Source organism: Nicotiana tomentosiformis, chromosome 3 (assembly GCF_000390325.3).
Source record: "Nicotiana tomentosiformis chromosome 3, ASM39032v3, whole genome shotgun sequence".
NCBI lineage: Eukaryota > Viridiplantae > Streptophyta > Magnoliopsida > Solanales > Solanaceae > Nicotiana > Nicotiana tomentosiformis.
In genome coordinates this window covers 123,099,679-123,121,722 of record NC_090814.1, presented here as the reverse complement: position 1 = coordinate 123,121,722, position 22,044 = coordinate 123,099,679, and the positions used below count along the sequence as shown (strand labels likewise).

Below are 22,044 nucleotides of genomic sequence, written 5' to 3'. Positions count from 1 at the left end.
GAACATACCCCCAGGAATAAAGTTTTTTTATGTGGGGGGGGGGGGGGAGGGCTCTAGGGCCGCTTCGGTAGCAGCCATTTCGGGAGAAACCACCTTAGGAGCAGCCGTCTCGAGAACAACCACCTCGGGAACGGCCGCCTCGGTACTTGTGGAACTGATTTGGAAGTCTTGGCCATCGTGATCTGGAGAATAAGAAGATTTGAAACGAAGATATGAAGGTTTAAAGGAAAGATATGAAAGTTTGAAGGAAAAGGTATGAATGTTTGAAGGTTTGAAGGTAGGATGAAGATCTAGGTAGAAACCTAAGAACAATTATGAAGATTTGAAGATCAAAGGTAAAGAGATAAAGATTTAAAAGAGTTGATAGCCGCTAGAGAATTCGAAGATAAAAGCTGCGATTGGAAAGTGGAAGAAGTACAAAAGGTTGAAGCTTTTATAGGAGAAAATATAATCATTACGCGACGTGTCACATTCGGAGGCGACCAACCGATGGTTGACACATGTCCGAAGTCAGAACGACGAGACTAATGGGACATTTAGCTTATTCGTCGTCTCGATTGTAACGTACAAAGGAAGGAACCGGAGTTCATCCATTGTTTTCCATCGTTTCGGCAAACCTACTCTTAGAGAAACAAGGGGACTATCTGTATACGGGTCAACTCGGGGTCAGGACATACCCCGAGTTCTCGGTGAGTCAAAAAAAATGAATGTATGAGATAGAAACCGAATCTGAGAACTCTTTGATTCGACGATGGAACGGGGTAGTCGTCACCGGGCCTGACAAGACAACAACACCCCCCCACCCCCACCCCCTGAAAACGGAACAAGCTCCAAGACCTCGGAAAGCATTACAAACGGTTGCACACGACTAATAGAGGGCTGTGATATCCGCACCCAATCGAATATCACGGCTCGGATCTCGTCCGATGCCGGTAGCGTATCAGTGATTGATGTACAAGGAGGATTTTTATCTTTTTTAGAATTGTACTAGGGGTAAAACTCCCCTACTATATAAAAGAGAAGTTTCTTATTCAATAGAGACATTATAACATGCATATCAAGGCGATACATATTTATTTCTCTACTTTCTAACTATTGAAAGGTTCTCATTTTAATTATAGTTCTTCATATACATTTGGCTTCGAATCAAAGGTCCAGTCGAGGTCAAAACTATTGTTGAGCTTAAATTCGAGCCCGGATTCAACATCATAACTGGTTTGGTTATTTATTTTATCTTTAATTTGTTTAACTAACGTTCTTGATTGCTTGTATTGAATCAATACGCATATCCTTAAAACCGCGTACAAATTTAATTGTTATCCGTTTTAAGGTAAATATTTATAATAGTAAAATCGGCAAGCTATGTATTAGTTGCCCATAAAATACAAAACATACTAGAAAGTCAAATTGCTATATCATCATTTTGCCACTATGTACACGCCCACGTGAGAAAACTTTTAACACAAAAATCAACCTTTTCATAACCTATATTTTAAACATAAGCAATTAAAAAACATAAAAATTAGAAGGAAACAAAAAGTTTTTTTTTTTTTAAATTATAAGTATTCCCGAAGAGTTACTCTGTGGTTGCACATTATCTTCCTTTGGAGTAGGGGCGGACGGTGTTAGCGCGGTGGGACAGGTAAAAGTCAAAGTATCCATCTCACTCCCCATGTATTATGACGTTGACATTTACTCTTCTAGTTTCATAAACAGTGACGTTCAATTTTTGATAATTCCTCCCCTCTTTTTCCTTTATAAATACCCTTCAAAGCCCAAAACCACACAGATCTCTACAATCACTTACATCGCTCCCTACGTTGTGTAATTGCTCGTTGTTCTTTATTTTTAATCAAAACTCTCTGGTTTGCTTACTGCAAAACCAGATTTGCTTAAGAAGAGAGCGACCCACAATTTAAATGAAAAGTAGCAGTAAGTACAATATTAGTTCAGAAAAGCCTGATAGGAAAACAGTGGAAAGGAACAGAAGAATCTATATGAAGTATCTTTGTTCTAAGCTTATTTCTCTCATTCCTCCCCACCACTTTAAACCCTCTACGGTACGTACGTTAAACCCACTCTATATGATTATGTTTCTATGATTGCTTGCACCGTAGGAACTAAGTAATAGTTTGTTTTGCTTCACTTGAAAAATAATTCATGATTAGTCTGTCCATCTTGCGAAAATGAAATAAAATTGAAATTAACTGCAAATCAAGAGTGAACGCTAGATGCTATAATCCTGCCACGGTAGAGAGCTGCTGAATCTCAAAACCAAGTCCTTTTGATGGGGATTTTTGGGATCTCACGGTTCTTTAATCTCGGATTTTGGTTTTGGAAATTTTCTAATATTTTCATCGGGATTTTGTAAGGCCAAGTCTTTGTAGTCAAGACGATATGTTGGACAAGCAAACTACTAAAACTAAGTACTATTGATCTTCTTCCTTCCACTATAGGATCAATATTGATCTGTTTTAATATGTTAGAAATGCTACTTTAATTTCTCTCCAAGAGTAGAAGCCAGACAGTTAATTTTAAGCAAGCCATGATTCTTCTTTTTATTAAAAAAAATAAAAATCTAGGGTTTTTTTTAGTTGTATAAGATGCTCTAAGATGGAGAAAGAAAGAGAAGGATGGGCATTGTGCAACCGCTATAGCCTTTAGCAACTTCATATACTCTCTCAGTTCTCACTGCATAACTCTCAACAATCTATCAAATTTTAAGGACCTTTTATTTAACTTAAAGGATTTTAAAAGGTTGCAAGTAATGTACATTTTTCAAATTCACTTGTGCAGTTATCGCTGCTATTCACTTGACCTTTGCTTTTGCCTTACGAGGAAAATCAATTAACAAAACTCCTAATTACCTTAGTACTTGTATTTACATGTGATGATTGTTATCTAATACTCCTAATTTGCGAAAACTCGTTAGCAAAGTTCATATATTTGATGAATTTTAAACCCTATTCTTGCTCAAATTCAACCGATTGAAATTCTGCTGTCAAATGTGTGAGGAAATTTTGTAAATGCTTTCAATAGATAAGTTGATTTAAGAATTTCTAGATTTTCTAAAGTTTTGTACATTGGATAATACGTACCTAACTAATTTCTTGGCAGAAGGTCGGCACACCATTGCCTTTTTCTTATGAGCCAACAATTTATCCTGCCTTAAATGTACTGGAATTGAAGGGAGCCTTTAACCAACGGTAAAGTTGTCTCCACGTGATCACCTATAGGTCACGGGTTCGAGCAGTGGAGGCAGTCACTAATGCTTGCATTAGGGGGTCTGCATTATACCACGGGGTGTGGCCCTTCCCGGGACCCTTCATAAATACGGGATGCTTTGTGCACAGGGTTACCCAAACTGTATCGGAGTACTCACCGTTCTTCGGACAATATCTGATATAATCCTTGAAATGGTTGTTGGAATTTCTCTTAATGCCTATTAGCTTGTTTAAAAGTTCTTGCATTAGCTCAATGTATTAAGACAACTATAGCCTTGTACCTTAAATATGGTTTCAATATTATTCGTAGTGTTTATTCAATGCATAGAATATAATCTTTTTCGGTAAATCAAATTTTCCTTTTTGTTTCCTTAAAGATGGGTTGTTAATTCTTTTCTTGACAATTCCTAGCGAAACAATTTCAGGAGATGCTTTCACAACAAGACCAAGTTGATCAAACTATTACTTACATTGAGCAATTAAAAGAAAGAGTAGAGGTATTAAAGAGAAGGAAGGACGAGCTCGTAGCACAAGGCACAGGTGAAAGAAGTAGTACTTCAAAGAAAGTAATGACAACTTGTACTTTAGAAACACCAGCGGTTGAAGTTAGAGAGTTGGGTTCAACTCTAGAGGTAATTTTAATTAGTGGTTTGAAAAAGAACTTCGCCTTGCAAGAAGTTATAAACGTCTTAGAGGAAGAAGGAGCTCAAGTTGTTACTGCTCATTTTTCAACAATTTGCGATAAGGTTTTCTATACAATCCACGCTCAGGTAATTCATTTATGAGTTTATTATTAGTATGAAAGATGGTGGAAAATGTAGCTAGTTAAATTTAGAACCTAAATATTGCCTTTCTTGTTATCTTATGGTTGTAGGTGAAAATAACGAGATTAGGGATTGATGCTTCGACGGTCCAATTGAGATTGCAAAATCTGGTCTGCTAAATTTTCTAACCAGCAAGGATTAATAAGGAGATATGCCATATACGGATGTTTTAGTTTATGAAATAATAATATACTATTCATACTTTTTTGCCCAACTCTAGAGGTGATTTTAAATAGAGGTGAAGTTAGAGAGTTGGGTTCAACTGTTTTATATTTTTGGATAGGTTAGAAAAGATATCACTACTAGCATCACCTTAATAATCTTGTATAAAGTTTGGGATGCCTTCAATTTGTAACTTTTTGCACATCAATGATCAAATATTTTTGTTTGTTTTACCAAGTAACTTAGAATGTTATATTGTGTTAGTAGTTTTTTTCCCCCTCTTTTGTTGGTTTCAAGTTGGCATGCTTATGTACACATAGAAATCATTGCTCCCAAGGCTACAAATAGCGTAATTAGTTTATCTTTTCATCTTGATGAATCAACAACGGATGCTGAGATGTTTAATTTTTGATCTTTCTTGTTTTCATTGATCTTATTGGGAGAGGGGTAATTAAGAGGTACTATGCCTTTAATTTACAAGGGGAATGGTGCATTTTGGAAGTACGTATACTTTGTGTTTAGATGTAATGCTAGACCTAGTGTCCAAAATCTCTCAGTAACTATTTTAGTCAATAATTTGGTCGAAAATAACAAAGCTACCTAATTAAGCCGCACTTTCTCTTAGATAGCGAAAGAGAAAGAATCACAAATTAAATAACGTCCCAAAAGAAAAAAGGGTAAAAGCAAAAAGGAGTAGACTGGACTTCAACGCTTTCGATCCCGTCAACCTTCGACAAAACCTAAGATTGAATGGTTATGTATAGTAAGAAAAGGTAACTAATTACCTGTATTGCATACAGATATACCGATTCAAGATTGAATGATATGCGTTCGAATTCGAAATACTATCACAATACATTCGCTTGACTAAGTCTGAAATATATAAGTCGTATTATTAAATAAATTTTTAACATATATACATGATCAAAGTTTAAGTTCTATTCGAATACCCATAACATATGTACCACATTCGCCTTTATTCCTCTAACTATATATCTGCATCATATGACATGTGTCTTTTAAATGGAATAGAAATATTTATCCTGATAAATAGATGTATATATTCACTTATAGCGAGTAGGGGCGGATCTAGAGCATTGACTACGAGTTATCGAAAACTCAGTAACTTTGCGTAGACCCTGTATTTATATTAAGAAATTCACTAAATATTTATAAATATCTAATTATGAACCCAGATATTATTGCATATTAATTTAAAATTACGGTAGGAACTCATAAGTCTCAAATCCTGAATCCGCGATAGCTAGCCATGTCTTTCACAATCGCACACGTGAAACTTGAGATTGTGTATCTCCAATTTCAATTGGACTGAGAAATTGGTCGAAACCAGCAGTATGAAAGCTTCAGTCAACGGCATCTTTCTCCTTTTTTTTCCTCCCTTTATTCTTCTTCGTCAAATCCCAAAACCACACGCTGCTTCTTACTACTTGTTTTACATTCAAGATCTGCATATCTCGTCCTCTTCTTTTTTCTATTATGTTCTGGAAATACGATACAAAATGAGTTGGGAGCTCTATTAATTTGTTAGTACTACGTACTATTCTTTCCCTTTAGTTTCTTTTCTTTATGTTGTCAAATACCAGCTGAGAAAGTCCGAAGACGCTAAAGCCAATCTATTCTGTGGATGCGATTGACTATGTTTCTCTAGCCGCTAGAATTTCCATTGGCAATGCATGTATGTATCTAAGATAAATTTCATCGGCCGAACCCGTAACTTAAGCCCTGTTTGGCCATAAATTTTGTCAAAATAAATTTAGGTTTTATTTGGTAAACACATGTTTGGCCATAGATTTTGCCTACATTTTAGCAAAATTCCATATCCCAAAACCAGCTGGGCCAAAATATCACTATTACATTTTTTAAAAATTGTCCCAAACTTTTGTATTATAAAATAGCCCACCATTTATTATTTTGTAACAATGTTGCTTCGTCTTCTCGATCACCTGATAGTGTATCACGTAGTTCATTATAAAAATTATAATTTTGTATCAAATTTATTTATGTTCAGGACTATGGTTTGCGATAATATAATGAATGTTATTGATAATGGTATTGTTGGGTATTTGTGATGGTTTTAGAACTTGTTGGTATAAGTCATGTTTCATATTTTTCCAAAATAAATTTGGAAAATATGTTTTGAAAACTGATGTCCAAACACATTTTCATCTTCAAACCAAACTTCACCCAAATCAAAATTTTCAGAACAAATTTGGGAATCTATGGCCAAACGCTAGCTTAGTCTCTAGCTCTTCCCATGTTACTATCATGAAGAAAATGTTGTAACAGATTATCCGGTGAAAATGGATAGTCAGGAGTCTTGGGATATAGAGGTACCAAAGTGTACATCATAAAATTATAGGGTGTTTAGAGTTAGTTAAGAGGGTAGTTAAACTGGTTAGTGGACAGCTGTGTATGAGTTGTCATTTAGTTAGTGAGCACTATATAGCCTTGTATTGAACGAAGACATTGCTCTTAGAAGAATAGAATTTTGATTTCACCTCTTCTTCATTTCTCAATCTTCTTCCTCACCCATAACCGAAGATGGTATCAGAGCGGGAATCGCTAGGACTATAATTTCGATCTATTTCTGGCGAGATTCAAATTTTTCCGGCAAAATACAGAGCTAAGAAATTCTTCAATTTCGAGCTCAATTTCAAACAATCATGGCAGATAACGAAGTCAGTTCACTCGATCATAATCATCTGTTATTTTTACAAGTTTCAGACGCTCTAGGACTAGTCTTAATTAAGCTCAAGCTCACAAGTCCAGAAAACTACGCATTGTGGAGCAGAGCGATGAAATTGGCACTCCGGGAAAAGGGCAAGCTTAGATCTATGGATGGATCTTGTGTAAAAGGTATGTATATATGTGAATTAGCAGAGCAATGGAAAAAATGTAACACAATTTTTCTATCGTGGATTGGTAGTACTGTTTCAAATGAATTAAAGTCTAGCATTGTATATGTATCGAATGCAAAAAAAAAGTATGGGCTGATTTTCAGGAGAGATTTGATAGGTCAAATCTGATAAGGATCTATCATCTTTGGACTGCTATTGCGACTTTGAGGAAAGGAGCTAACTAGATTACTAGCTATTATTCGAAAATGAAGGACCTATAGGATGAACTAAATGTCATAGCACTTCTAGCCTCGTGTGACTGTGAGGAGTCCAGCCTTCAGTAAAGCTCTTGAAGAACATTCGCCTATTGCAGTTCCTAGCACATGGGATTGAACGAAAGTTATGGTAATGTTCGAAGTAATGTCTTGTCCAAAAGACCTGTGATCACATTGAATGAAGCTTATGCAATAGTTACACAAGAAGAAAGTCAAAGAACTCTAGGAGTCACAAGCACATTGAAGGATCCTCTCATAATGCTGGCAGGAAAAGGCCATGAGTTTAGACCTAAGAGGCTAGGATTAATCTGCGCCTATTGTGGTTATAAGGGACGCCTCAAAGAATTTTTTTACAAAATAGTTGGATATCCACAAGATTTAAGGAGTAAGAAGAAAAGGCAAAACACGGGAGGCAGGAATTATGTGAACAATGTAATAAGTGAGGAGAAACATGCACCTATGCTGCCAATACAAGGAAATTTCTTCACTGAGGATCAATATAATTAACTGGTGAATTTGTTGCAGAAGACTACCACACATGACTGTTCCACCAATACTGCAGGTATTATCACTTTAATGGCAAATGCAGCTGCTAATGATCATCTTTGGATAGTGGGCTCAGGTACTACTCACCATGTGACACATTGCAAGAATATTTTAGGTAATATTAGAAAAGCATATCATAGAACAGATGGAGTAGAGTTACCTACAGGCAGTAAAGCAGAAATTACACATATAGGAGAAGCAATAGTTTTAGGGAATACAACTATTGAAGGAGTTCTGTATGTGCTAGATTTTAAATTCAACTTATTGTTAGTGTCAAAACTCACTAGCTAATTATGTTGCTCAGTTAGTTTTTACCCCGATTTTTGTATATTTCAGGGGCTCTACAATGGCAAGGTGATGGGGATTGGTAGAGAAAATAATGAACTATACTTGATAAAAGAAAATTTACCATAACAACAATTAGGTTTTTGAAGGAAAATGGAGAAACAACACTGTGGCATTTGAGGTTAGGTCATACACCAACAAAATCTATGCAACATATTTCAGAACTAAATAAGAAGACACAAGCTATGAGAGCATGACAATTGTGAGGTGTGCCCCTTGGCAAGGCAATGTCGACTGCAATTTCCAATTAGTAACACCAGGTCAATTTGTTGTTTTCAGCTCATACACATGGATATTTGGGGACCTCATAAGGTACCTACATATGATAGGTCAGCTCTATTTTGTTAAAATAGTAGATGACTACAACAGGTTTACTTGGGTGTGCTTAATACAGTCTAAATGTGAAGTAGTTGTTGTAATAAAGAAATTTCTTGCAATGATAAATACTCAGTTTGAAGCTACTGTGAAAGTTGTTAGATCAAATAACGGTACTGAGTTCTTCAACTCTCAATACAATTCTTTGTTTGCTTCTCTAGGAATCATACACCAAAGTAGTTTCCCATACACCCCACAAAAAAATAGGGTGGTTGAACCAAAACATAGGCATATACTGGAGGTTGCAAAAGCCTTAAAATTCCAAAGCTCGATTCCTAGGAGGTTTTGGGGTGATTGTGTAAGAACTGCAGTATACTTGACAACAAACTGCCCACTAGTAATTTTCAAGGAAGATCACCTTATGAGTTATTATATGGCAAGCCAGCCAAAATAGATCACTTAAGGGTGTTTGGTTGTTTATGTATTGCAAGTAACCTGCCTAAAGGTGACAAGCTCACAGTTAGAGCTAAAAGGATTGATTCTTATTGGATATTCAGAAACACAAAAGTGTTATAGGATGTATGATCTAGAGAATAGAAGTATATTTGTTAGCAGAGATATAGTATTTAAAGAGCAAGTTTTTTCTTTTGAAAGAACTATAGACTCAGATTGTACAGAGGATCTATTCACTTCTCAACATTGAGTTGTATAAGCAAATGGGCATCAACCACATGCACCTGTGATACCAACCACAACCTAACCAGTTGTTGGTTACAGAAGTAGAGAATGCTAGTGTGGAAACAGACATAGATCATGCAGGTTCTGATGAAGAACATGAGACTGCAACTGCTGCTCCAATAAATGAGAATCATATTCATGTTGTCCTTGAACCAGTAACTGAGATAACAGAAGTCCAGGAACCTTTCTTGGATACAATAGAAGAAATAGGAACAGTGGAAATGCATTCACAATCAGCATCTACAGAAGTAGAGACTAGGAAATCTAGTCGACAAGAAAGGCCCTCTGTTTATCTTAAAGATTACATCAATACTGCTAAGACACATACTAACACTTCCTATTCCATCTCTAATTCCATCTCTTATGATCATCTATCTCCTACATATCAGTCGTATCTCGGTGTTTTTTCAGTTCGAACTAAACCACAATCCTTTAAGAAAGCTCCACATGATCCAAGATATATAGAAGTGATGGACCAAGAGATTAAAGCACTTGAAGTGAACCACACCTGGGAAGTGATAGACTTGCCAGAAGGGAAGAAACTAATTGGTTCCAAATGGGTGTTTAAGATCAAATATAAATCAAATAGAGAGGTTGTCAGATTTAAGGCATGACTAGTAGCAAAATGATACACCCAATAAGAAGGGTTGGACTATCATGAGACATTCTCACCAGCTGCCAAAATGGTAACTATAAGAACTGTCCTTAGCATAGCAGCCTCAAAGGGATGGATCCTCTACCAAATGGGTGTCAATAATGCATTATTACACGGGGATCTTTATGAAGAAATATACATGGTCTTGCCACAGGGTTTCCAACAACAGGGGGAGAATAAAGCTTGCAGACTATTGAAATCATTCTATGGCCTGATACAGGACTTAAGACAGTGGAATATTAAGCTCACAGATGCCGCAGGATATCAGCAGAGTGTATATGATCACTCCCTATTCACTATGCAGACAACACATGACATTGTAGTTATCTTTGTGTATGTTGATGATCTCTTGATCACTGGTAGCAATATCTCCCTTGTGGAAGAGGCCAAGAGTACATTCACAACATTTTTAAAGTCAAAGATTTGGGTGAACTCATATATTTCTTAGGCATTGAAGTAATGAGCTCAGATAAAGGGATGTCATTAAACCAGAGAAAATATGCATTGGAGTTAAAATCCAACACAGGACTAGCTGCTACCAAACCTGCATCCACTCCTATTGAACTTAATCAGAAACTCACTACCACGGAGTATGACAAATATGTAGGGCAAAATGATGATGAAGAAATACATGATGTGGGAAGTTATTAAAGGTTGGTAGGTCAGTTACTCTATCTGACCATCACAAGACCTAACATTTGTTTTGCACTGCAAGTTTTGAGTCAGTTCATGCAAAATCCTAAGCATTCACACTTAACTGCTGCACTTAGAGTGGTCAGGTATATTAAAGGTTCACCTGGTCTTGGTGTCTTTCTCAAAAGGGGCCCTATTACTCATTTTTCTGTCTTCTGTGATTCTGATTGGGAAGCATGCTCAAACACACGAAGGTCGATCACTGGATATGTTGTAAAACTAGGGGATTCCTTATTGTCCTAGAAGTCCAAGAAGCAACATACAGTGAGTCGAAGCTTAGTTGAAGCTGAATATAGAAGCCTTGCAGCAGTAGCAGCTGCGGTTACTTGGCAAGCTAGATTGTTGCAGGAGTTGAATATTGAAATACATCAACCCGTTGATCTGTATTGTAATAGCAAAGCTGCATTTCAAATAGCAGCAAATCCCATTTTCCATGAGAGGACAAGCACATCGAGATAGATTACCATTTTGTTTGAGAGAAGATTAAAAATGGACTGCTCGCCCCTCATCACATTTCAACTAAGCTTCAGTTGGCTTATCTTTTGACAAAAGGACCCGGTGTTTCTCAACACTCTTTTCTTCTTTCCATGATAGGAGTGTTCAATGCTTTCCACCCTCCATCTTGAGGGGGAGTTTCTTATCACGACCCAAACTGCATGGCCGTGACGGACAATCGGTGCCTTACGCAATCGAGTACCAACGTAACATATCTTTCTTATCATACCATCATGGGTAAACGAGACAGAAGGGCCATCATGAGATAACTAGAATAAAACATAAGGGAATACAAAATATAAGACGATTCGATATGATATAGAAACCTATACATGTGACATACGATCCTATAAGGCCGACATGATCATTTGTATACTCAAAACATAGGCCGATAAGGCAAAACAAGTATCCATATATATGCCATCTGTCTACAAGCCTCTAAGAGTACATAAATGTCATAAAGGTCAGGACAAGGCCCCGCATACCAATCAATATATGTCCAAATCATACTGACCAAATAGGCAACTCCGGAGCAAATGGAGTTCACAACCACCTTACGTTGAGTTTATAACCTACTAGGAGAACTCTCAACCTATCTATCGGGGACCTGCGGGCATGAAACGCAGCGTCCCCAGGCCAAAGGGATGTCAGAAGAAATAAAGTACCAAGTATGTAAGGCATGAAAGTAGGATATTGTAATGACCCGACCGGTCTTTTCGAGAGTTATAGCCCCGTTTCTCCCATTTCTACTTCTTTTGTGATTTACAACTGTATTATGTCTTACTGAGTTGGTTGGTTCGGGTCCGGAGTTGTTTTGGAGTGAATTGAGACACTTAGTCTCTTAATTAGAAGCTTAAGTTGGAAAAGTCTACCGGATGTCGACTTGGGTGAAAACGTGCTCGGATTTGATACATATTTATTTCTCTGCTTTATAACTATTGAAAGGTTCTCATTTTAATTATAGTTCTTCATATACATTTGTCATCGAATCTGGGGTCCAGTCGAGGTCAAAACTATTGTTGAGCTTAAATTCGATCCCGGATTCAACATCATACCCGGTTGGCTTATCTTTTGACAAAAGGACCCGGTGTTTCTCAACACTCTTTTCTTTTTTCCATGCTAGGAGTGTTTAATGCTTTTCACCCTCCATCTTGAGGGGGAGTTTCTTATCACGACCCAAACCGCTAGGCCGCGACGGGTAATCGGTGCCTTACTCAACCGAGTACCAACGTAACATATCTTTCTTATCATACCATCATGGGTAAACGAGACAGAAGGGCCGTCATGAGATAACTAGAATAAAACATAAGGGAATACAAAATATAAGTTGATCCGCAATGATATAGAAACTTATACATGTGACATACGATCCTATAAGGCCGACATGATCATTTGTATTCTCAAAATATAGGCCGATAAGGCCATACAAGTATCCATATACATGCCATCTGTCTACAAGCCTCTAAGAGTACATAAATGTCACAAAGGTCGGGGCAAGGCCCTCGCATACCAATCAATATATGTCCAAATTATACTGACCAAATAGGCAACTCCGTAGCAAATGGAGTGCACAAACACCTTCCGTTGAGTTTATAACCTACTAGGAGAACTCTCAACCTATCTATCGGGACATGCGTGCATGATACGAAGAGTCCCCAGGCCAAAGGGACGTCAGTACAAATAAAGTACCAAGTATGTAAGGCATGAAAGTAGGATATTGTAACGACCCGGCTTGTTTTTTCGAGAGTCATAGCCCCGTTTCTCCCATTTCTACTTCTTTTGTGCTTTACAGTTGTATTATGTCTTACCGAGTCTGTTGGTTCGGATCCGGAGTTGTTTTGGAGTGAATTGAGACACTTAGTCTCTTAATTAGAAGCTTAAGTTGGAAAAGTCGACCGGATGTCGACTTGTGTGAAAACGTGCTCGGATTTGATACATATTTATTTCTATGCTTTCTAACTATTGAAAGGTTCTCATTTTAATTATAGTTCTTCATATACATTTGGCTTAAAATCGAGGGTCCAGTCGAGGTCAAAACTATTGTTGAGCTTTAATTTGAGCCCGGATTCAACATCCTACCCGGTTGGCTTATCTTTTGACAAAAGGACCCAGTGTTTCTCAATACTATTTTCTTCTTAACATGCTAGGAGTGTTCAATGCTTTCTACCCTCCATATTGAGGGGTAGTTTCTTGTCACGACCCAAATCGCAGGGCCGCGACGGGCAATCGGTGCCTTACTCAATCGAGTACCAACGTAACATATCTTACTCATCATACCATCATGGGTAAACGAGACAGAAGGGCCGTCATGAGATAACTAGAATAAAACATATGGGAATACAAAATATAAGTTGATCTGCAATGATATAGAAACTTATACATGTGACATACGATCCTATAAGGCCGACATGATTATTTGTATACTCAAAACATAGGCCGATAAGGCCATACAAGTACCCATATACACGCCATCTGTCTACAAGCCTCTAAGAGTATATAAATGTCATAAAGGTCGGGACAAGGTCCTCGCATACCAATCAATATATGTCCAAATCATACTGACCAAATAGGCAACTCCGGAGCAAATAGAGTGCACAACACCTTCCGTTGAGTTTATAACCAACTAGGATAACTCTCAACCTATCTATCGGGACATGCGAGCATGAAACACAGCGTCCCCAGGCCAAAGGGATGTCAGTACAAATAAAGTACCAAGTATGTAAGGCATGAAAGTAGGATATTGTAATGACCCGGCTGGTTGTTTCAAGAGTTATAGCCCCACTTCTCCCATTTCTACTTCTTTTATGCTTTACAACTGTATTATGTCTTACCGAGTCTGTTGGTTTGGGTCCGGAGTTGTTTTAGAGTGAATTGAGACACTTAGTCTCTTAATTAGAAGCTTAAGTTGAATGTCGACTTGTGTAGGTAAGGCATTAAAGTAGGATGTCGACTTATGTGAAAACGTGCTCGGATTTGATACATATTTATATCTCTGCTTTATAACTATTGAAAGGTTCTCATTTTAATTATAGTTCTTCATATACATTTGGCTTCAAATCGAGGGTCCAGTCGAGGTCAAAACTATTGTTGAGCTTTAATTTGAGCCTGGATTCAACATCATACCCGGTAGGCTTATCTTTTCACAAAAGGACCCGGTGTTTCTCAATACTCTTTTCTTCTTTCCATGCTAGGAGTGTTCAATGATTTCTACCCTCCATCTTGAGGGGGAGTTTCTTATCACGACCCAAATCGCAGGGCCGCGATGGGCAATAGGTGCCTTACTCAACCGAGTACCAACGTAACATATCTTTCTTATAATACCATCATGGGTAAATGAGACAGAAGGGCCGTCATGACATAACTAATATTAAACATAAGGGAACACAAAATATAAGACGATCCGACATGATATAGAAACTTATACATGTGACATACGATCCTATAAGGCCGATATGATCATTTGTATACTCAAAACAAAGGACGATAAGGCCATACAAGTATCCATATACATGCCATCTATCTACAAGCCTCTAACAGTACATAAATGTCATAAAGGTCGGGACAAGGCCGCGCTTACCAATCAATATATGTCCAAATCATAGTGACAAAATAGGCAACTCCGGAGCAAATGGAGTGCACAAACACCTTCGGTTGAGTTTATAACCTACTAGGAGAATTCTCAACCTATCTATCAGGACATGCGAGCATGAAACGCAGCGTCCCCAGGCCAAAGGGACGTTAGTACAAATAAAGTACCAAGTATGTAAGGCATGAAAGTAGGATATTGTAACGACCCGGCTGGTTTTTTCAAGAGTTATAGCCCCATTTCTCCCATTTCTACTTCTTTTGTGCTTTACAATTGTATTATGTCTTACCGAGTCTGTTGGTTTGGGTTCGGAGTTGTTTTGGAGTGAATTGAGACACTTAGTCTCTTAATTAGAAGCTTCAGTTGAAAAAGTCGACCGGATGTCGACTTGTGTGAAAACGTGCTCAGATTTGATACATATTTATTTCTCTGCTTTCTAACTATTGAAAGGTTCCCATTTTAATTATAGTTCTTCATATACATTTGGCTTCAAATCGAGGGTCCAGTCGAGGTCAAAACTATTGTTGAGCTTTAATTTGAGCCCGGATTCAACATCATACCCGGTAGGCTTATCTTTTGACAAAAGGACCCGGTGTTTCTCAATACTCTTTTCTTCTTTCCATGCTAGGAGTGTTAAATGCTTTCTACCCTCCATCTTAAGGGGGAGTTTCTTATCACGACCCAAATCGCAGGGCCGCGATGGGCAATCAGTGCCTTACTCAATCGAGTACCAACGTAACATATCTTTCTTATCATACTATCATGGGTAAATGAGACAGAAGTGCCGTCATGAGATAACTAGAACAAAACATAAGGGAACACAAAATATAAGGCGATCCGACATGATATAGAAACTTATACATGTGACATACGATTTTATAAGGCCGATGTGATCATTTGTATACTCAAAACATGGGTCGATAAGGCCATACAAGTATCCATATACCTGCCATCTGTGTACAAGCCTCTAAGAGTACATAAATGTCATAATGGTCGGGACAAGGCCCCGCATACCAATCAATATATTTCCAAATCATACTGACCAAATAGGCAACTACGGAGCAAATGGAGTGCACAAACACCTTCCGTTGAGTTTATAACCTACTAGGAGAACTCTCAACCTATCTATCGGGACATGCGAGCATGAAACGTAGCGTCCCCAGGCTAAAGGGATGTTAGTACAAATAAAGTGCCAAGTATGTAAGGCATGAAAGTAGGATATTGTAACGACCCGGCTGGTTTATTCAAGAGTTATAGCCCCGTTTCTCCCATTTCTACTTCTTTTGTGCTTTACAATTGTATTATGTCTTACCGAGTCTGTTGGTCTGGGTTCGGAGTTGTTTTGGAGTGAATTGAGAAACTTAGTCTCTTAATTAGAAACTTAAGTTGGAAAAGTCGACCGGATGTCGACTTGTGTGAAAACGTGCTCGGATTTGATACATATTTATTTCTCTGCTTTCTAACTATTGAAAGGTTCTCATTTTAATTATAGTTCTTCATATACATTTGGCTTCAAATCGAGGGTGCAGTCGAGGTCAAAACTATTGTTAAGCTTTAATTTGAGCCCGGATTCAACATCATACCCGGTTGGCTTATCTTTTGACAAAAGGACCCGGTGTTTCTCAATACTATTTTCTTCTTTACATGCTAGGAGTGTTCAATTCTTTCTACCCTCCATCTTGAGGGGGAGTTTCTTATCACGACCCAAATCGCAGGGTCGCGACGGGCAATCGGTGCCTTACTCAACCGAGTACCAACGTAACATATCTTTCTTATGATACCATCATGGGTAAACGAGACAGAAGGGCCGTCATGAGATAACTAATATTAAACATAAGGGAACACAAAATATAAGATGATCCGACATGATATAGAAACTTATATGTGTGACATACGATCCTATAAGGCCGATATGATCATTTGTATACTCAAAACATAGGCCGATAAGGCCATACAAGTATCCATATACATGCCATCTGTCTACAAGCCTCTAAGAGTACATAAATGTCATAAAGGTCGGGTCAAGGCCCCGCATACCAATCAATATATGTCCAAATCATACTGATCAAATAGGCAACTCCGAAGCAAATGGAGTGTTCAAACACCTTACGTTGAGTTTATAACCTACCAGGAGAACTCTCAACCTATCTATCGGGACATGCAAGCATGAAACGCACCGTCCCCAGGCAAAAGGGACGTCAGTACAAATAAAGTACCAAATATGTAAGGCATGAAAGTAGGATTTTGTAACGACCCGACTAGGTTTTTCAATAGTTATAGCCTCGTTTCTCCCATTTCTACTTCTTTTGTGCTTTACAATTGTATTATGTCTTACCGAGTCTGTTGGTTCAGGTCCGGAGTTATTTTGGAGTGAATTGAGACACTTAGTCTCTTAATTAGAAGCTTAAGTTGGAAAAGTTAACCGGATGTCGACTTGTGTGAAAACGTGCTCGAATTTGATACATATTTATTTCTCTGCTTTCTAACTATTGAAAGGTTCTCATTTTAATTATAGTTCTTCATATACATTTGGCTTCAAATCGAGGGTCCAATCGAGGTCAAAACTATTGTTAAGCTTTAATTTGAGCCCGGATTCAACATCATACCCGGTTGGCTTAACTTTTGACAAAAGGACCCGGTGTTTCTCAATACTATTTTCTTCTTTACATGCTAGGAGTGTTCAATGCTTTCTACCCTCCATCTTGAGGGGGAGTTTCTTATCACGACCCAAATCGCAGGGCCGCGACGGGCAATCGGTCCCTTACTCAACCGAGTACCAACTTAACATATCTTACTTATCATACTATCATGGGTAAATGATACAGAAGGGCCGTCATGAGATAACTAGAATAAAACATATGGGAATACAAAATATAAGTTGATCCGACATGATATAGAAACTTATACATGTGACATACGATCCTATAAGGCCGACATGATCATTTGTATACTCAAAACATAGGCCGAAAAGGCCATACAAGTATCCATATACACGCCATTTGTCTACAAGCCTCTAAGAGTATATAAATGTCATAAAGGTTGGTACAAGGCCCTCGCATACCAATCAATATATGTCCAAATCATACTGACCAAATAGGCAACTCCGGAGAAAATAGAGTGCACAAACACATTCCATTGAGTTTATAACCTACTAGGAGAACTCTCAACCTATCTATCGGGACATGCGAGCATGAAACGCAGCGTCCCCGGGCCAAAGGGACATCAGTACAAATAAAGTACCAAGTATGTAAGGCATGAAAGTAGGATATTGTAACGACCCGGCTGGTTTTTTCGAGAGTTATAGCCCCGTTTCTCCCATTTCTACTTCTTTTGTGCTTTACAGTTGTATTATGTTTTACCGAGTCTGTTGGTTCGGGTTCAGAGTTGTTTTGGAGTGAATTCAGACACTTAGTCTCTTAATTAGAAGCTTAAGTTGAAAAAGTCGACCGGATGTCGACATGTGTGAAAACTTGCTCGGATTTGATACATATTTATTTCTCTACTTTCTAACTATTGAAAGGTTCTCATTTTAATTATAGTTCTTCATTTACATTTGGCTTCGAATCGAGGGTCTAGTCGAGGTCAAAACTATTGTTGAGCTTTAATTTGAGCCCGGAATCAACATCATACCCGGTTGGCTTATCTTTTGACAAAATGACCCGGTGTTTCTCCATACTCTTTTCTTCTTTCCATGCTAGGAGTTTTCAACGCTTTCTATCCTCCATCTTGAGGGGGAGTTTCTTATCACGACCCAAATCGCAGGGTCGCGACGGGCAATCGGTGCCTTACTCAACCGAGTACCAACGTAACATATCTTTCTTATCATACCATCAAGGGCAAACGAGACAGAAGGGCCGTCATGAGATAACTAATATTAAACATAAGGGAACACGAAATATAAGACGATCCGACATGATATAGAAACTTATATGTGTGACATACGATCCTATAAGGCCGATATGATCATTTGTATACTCAAAACATAGGCCGATAAGGCCATACAAGTATCCATATACATGCCATCTGTCTACAAGCCTCTAAGAGTACATAAATGTCATAAAGGTCGGGTCAAGGCCCCGCATACCAATCAATATATGTCCAAATCATACTGACCAAATAGGCATCTCCGGAGCAAATAGAGTGCACAAACACCTTCCTTTGAGTTTATAACCTACTAGGAGAACTCTCAACCTATCTATAGAGACATGCGAGCATGCAACGCAGCATCCCCAGGCCAAAGGGACGTCAGTACAAATAAAGTACCAAGTATGTAAGGCATGAAAGTAGGATATTGTACCGACCCGGCTGGTTTTTTCAAGAGTTATAGCCCCGTTTCTCCCATTTCTACTTCTTTTGTGCTTTACAGTTGTATTATGTCTTACCGAGTCTGTTGGTTCCGGTCCAGAGTTATTTTGGTGTGAATTGAGACACTTAGTCTCTTAATTAGAAGCTTAAGTTGGAAAAGTCGACCAGATGTCGACTTGTGTGAAAACGTGCTCGGATTTAATACATATTTATTTCTATGCTTTCTAACTATTGAAAGGTTCTCTTTTTAATTATAGTTCTTCACATATATTTGGCTTCAAATCGAGGCTCCAGTCAAGGTCAGAACTATTGTTGATCTTTAATTTGAGCCCGGATTCAACATCATACCCGGTTGGCTTATCTTTTGACAAAAGGACCCGGTGTTTCTCAATACTCCTTTCTTCTTTCCATGCTAGGAGTGTTCAATGCTTTCTACCCTCCATCTTGAGGGGGAGTTTCTTATCACGACCCAAATCGCAGGGCCGCGACGGGCAATCGGTGCCTTACTCAACTGAGTACCAACGTAACATATCTTTCTTATTATACCATCATGGGTAAACGAGACAGAAGGGTTGTCATGATATAACTAGAATAAAACATAAGGGAATACAAAATATAAGATGATCCGACATGATGGGTTGCAAATGGAGTGCACAAACACCTTCCGTTGAGTTTATAACCTACTAGGAGAACTCTCAACCTATCTATCGGGACATGCGAGCATGAAACGCAGCGTCCCCAGGACAAAAGGACGTCAGCACAAATAAAGTACCAAGTATGTAAGGCATGAAAGTAGGATATTGTAATGACTCGGCCGGTTGTTTCAAGAGTTATAGCCCCGTTTCTCCCATTTCTACTTCTTTTGTGATTTACAGCTGTATTATATCTTACCGAGTTGGTTGGTTTGGGTGCGGAGTTGTTTTGGAGTGAATTGAGATACTTAGTCTCTTAATTAGAAGTTTAAGTTAGAAAAGTCGATCGGATGTCAACTTGTGTGAAAACGTGCTCGGATTTGAATTTTTATGGTTCTGTTAACTCCGTTAGGTGATTTTAGACTTAGGAGCTCGTCCGAAATGTGATTTGGTGGTCCGTAGTAGAATTAGGCCTGAATTGGCGAAAGTTGAAATTTTGGCGATTTTGACCGGTAGTGAAAATTTTGATATCAGGGTCGGATTGGATTTTCGGATGTTGGAATAGGCTCGTGGTGTCATTTTTGAATTGTGTGTAAATTTGAGGTCAATCGGACGTGGTTTGGTAGGTTTCGGTGTCATTTGTGGAATTTGAAAGTTTAGACGTTCTTTAGGCTTTAATCCAGGTGTAATTGATGTTTTGATTTTGTCTTGAGTGACTCAAAGGTTCTACTAAGTTTGCATGGGGTTACATGACTTGTTGGTATGATCGGTTGAGGTCACGGAGGCCTCGCGGTGATTTCAGGTGGTTAACGGCTTGATGGGAGTTGAGGAATTTGCAGTCGAAGCTGCTGCTACTGGTGTAACTGCACCTGCGGAGTGGCAACTGCATGTTTGAGCCCGCAGAAGTGAAGGAAGAGCCACAAATGTGGCTAAGGAGGACTTGGGCAGAGGACGCAGGTGCGATGGCATTCCCGCACCTGCGATGGTCGCAAAAGCAGCTTTAGGGGTGCATGTGCGAGTTTGGACCGCAGGTGCGATATAGTTCCCGCACCCGCGAAGAGCACAGATGCGGTCACTTGATTGTAGGAGTGGAGGCAGTGTTTAAGGATTTTTCCGCAGAAGCGGAGCTTTGCCTGCAAATGCGGAAATGGAGCCGCAGGTGCGAGAAGTCTGGGCAGAACCTATAAATAGAACAGTTCGAGAGTTTTCACCATATTCATCATTTTTGAGCTCGGAATTTGGGGATTTTGAGAGATATTTCGGAGTAATCACTGAGGTAAGTTCCTTGTGTCTATTTATCTTCAATAATGGTGTTTCCCCACTGATTTTGTACCTAGTTGGTGAGTGTTTGAGGTGAAATTTGGGAGATTAGGGCTTGGGAATTAGAGAGTGATTTTTGGGGTTTTAAGGGGGCAATTGAGGTCGGATTTTGATAAATTTGGTATGGTTAGAATCGTGAGTGAATGGGCTTTCGGGTTTTGTGACTTTCGTTGGGTTTCGAGACGTGGGCCTACGGTCTGGGTTGAGCTGATTTCGGATTTTGGGCTATATTTTAGTAGTTTTCTTGTGGAATTGATCCTTTTAACCAATATTGATTATCTCGTACTGTTTGTGGCTAGATTCAGGGCATTTGGAGACCGAATCGAGAGGCAAAGGTATTTCGGAGTAGGATTTCTGCGCTATTGAGGTAAGTAACAGTCTTAAATCTAGTTTTGAGGGTATGAAACCTCGAGAATTGGTATGATGTGAATATTTGGATGTGACGCACATGCTAGGTGACGGGCATACGAGCGTGCACCGTGAGGGATTGTGACTTGGTCTGTCTCGTGAGACTGTAAAGTCGAATAGCCAGTGTTATTACTTGTTTTCCTTGTCTTTGAGCAATTGACTGCCTTTCATGTAGAAACCATGCTTAGTCCATTTGAGATCACTGTTGGGACCGGCAACGGTCGTATACTTATTGAATTGACTGCTAATTGTTGTCTTGTACTCAGTCACAGTCTTACTTGTGTGTTATATCTCTATTTCCTCTCATTTCTTGTTGATACTTGTTGTATTCTCTGCTTGGGCTGGTTATTATGATATTCTATGAGCCCGAGGGGCTAGAGAGGTTAGTGACTTAGATAGGGCCTGAGTGCTGAGCTGTGAGCTGTGAGGTATATGGTTCGGGTTGCCCGCCGCAACAAGCCTTCGGGCTATATATATATATATATATATATATATATATATATATATATATATATATATATATAGATTGGGTTGCATGCTGCAACAATATTGGATCGGGTTGCACGTTGCAACAATATTGGATCGGACTGCTTTCCTAGCAATATACCGCTTGGGCTGAAGGAGCTCCTCCGGAGTCTGTACACCCCCAGTGAGCGCAGATAC

The 22,044-nt window shown here is 38.7% G+C and overlaps 1 protein-coding gene across 1 annotated transcript; it reads left to right on the top strand.

Annotated features, from left to right (window-relative positions):
• Nucleotides 1-1,792: 1,792 nt before the first annotated feature.
• On the top strand, nucleotides 1,793-4,443 carry LOC104110816 (transcription factor bHLH162-like). The gene is made up of 3 exons (XM_009620370.2): nucleotides 1,793-2,060; nucleotides 3,650-3,994; nucleotides 4,099-4,443. The coding sequence occupies exons 1-3, from the start codon at nucleotides 1,920-1,922 to the stop codon at nucleotides 4,165-4,167; spliced, it is 555 nt and encodes a 184-aa protein (XP_009618665.1). The 5' UTR covers nucleotides 1,793-1,919; the 3' UTR covers nucleotides 4,168-4,443.
• Nucleotides 4,444-22,044: the final 17,601 nt, after the last annotated feature.

Coding starts and splice junctions, on each gene's coding strand:
- LOC104110816 (XM_009620370.2), top strand. CDS start 1,920: ATGAAAAGTAGCAGTAAGTACAATATTAGTTCAGAAAAGCCTGATAGG. Junction 2,061..3,649: donor ACCACTTTAAACCCTCTACG/GTACGTACGTTA, acceptor AAACAATTTCAG/GAGATGCTTTCACAACAAGA. Junction 3,995..4,098: donor TCTATACAATCCACGCTCAG/GTAATTCATTTA, acceptor TTATGGTTGTAG/GTGAAAATAACGAGATTAGG.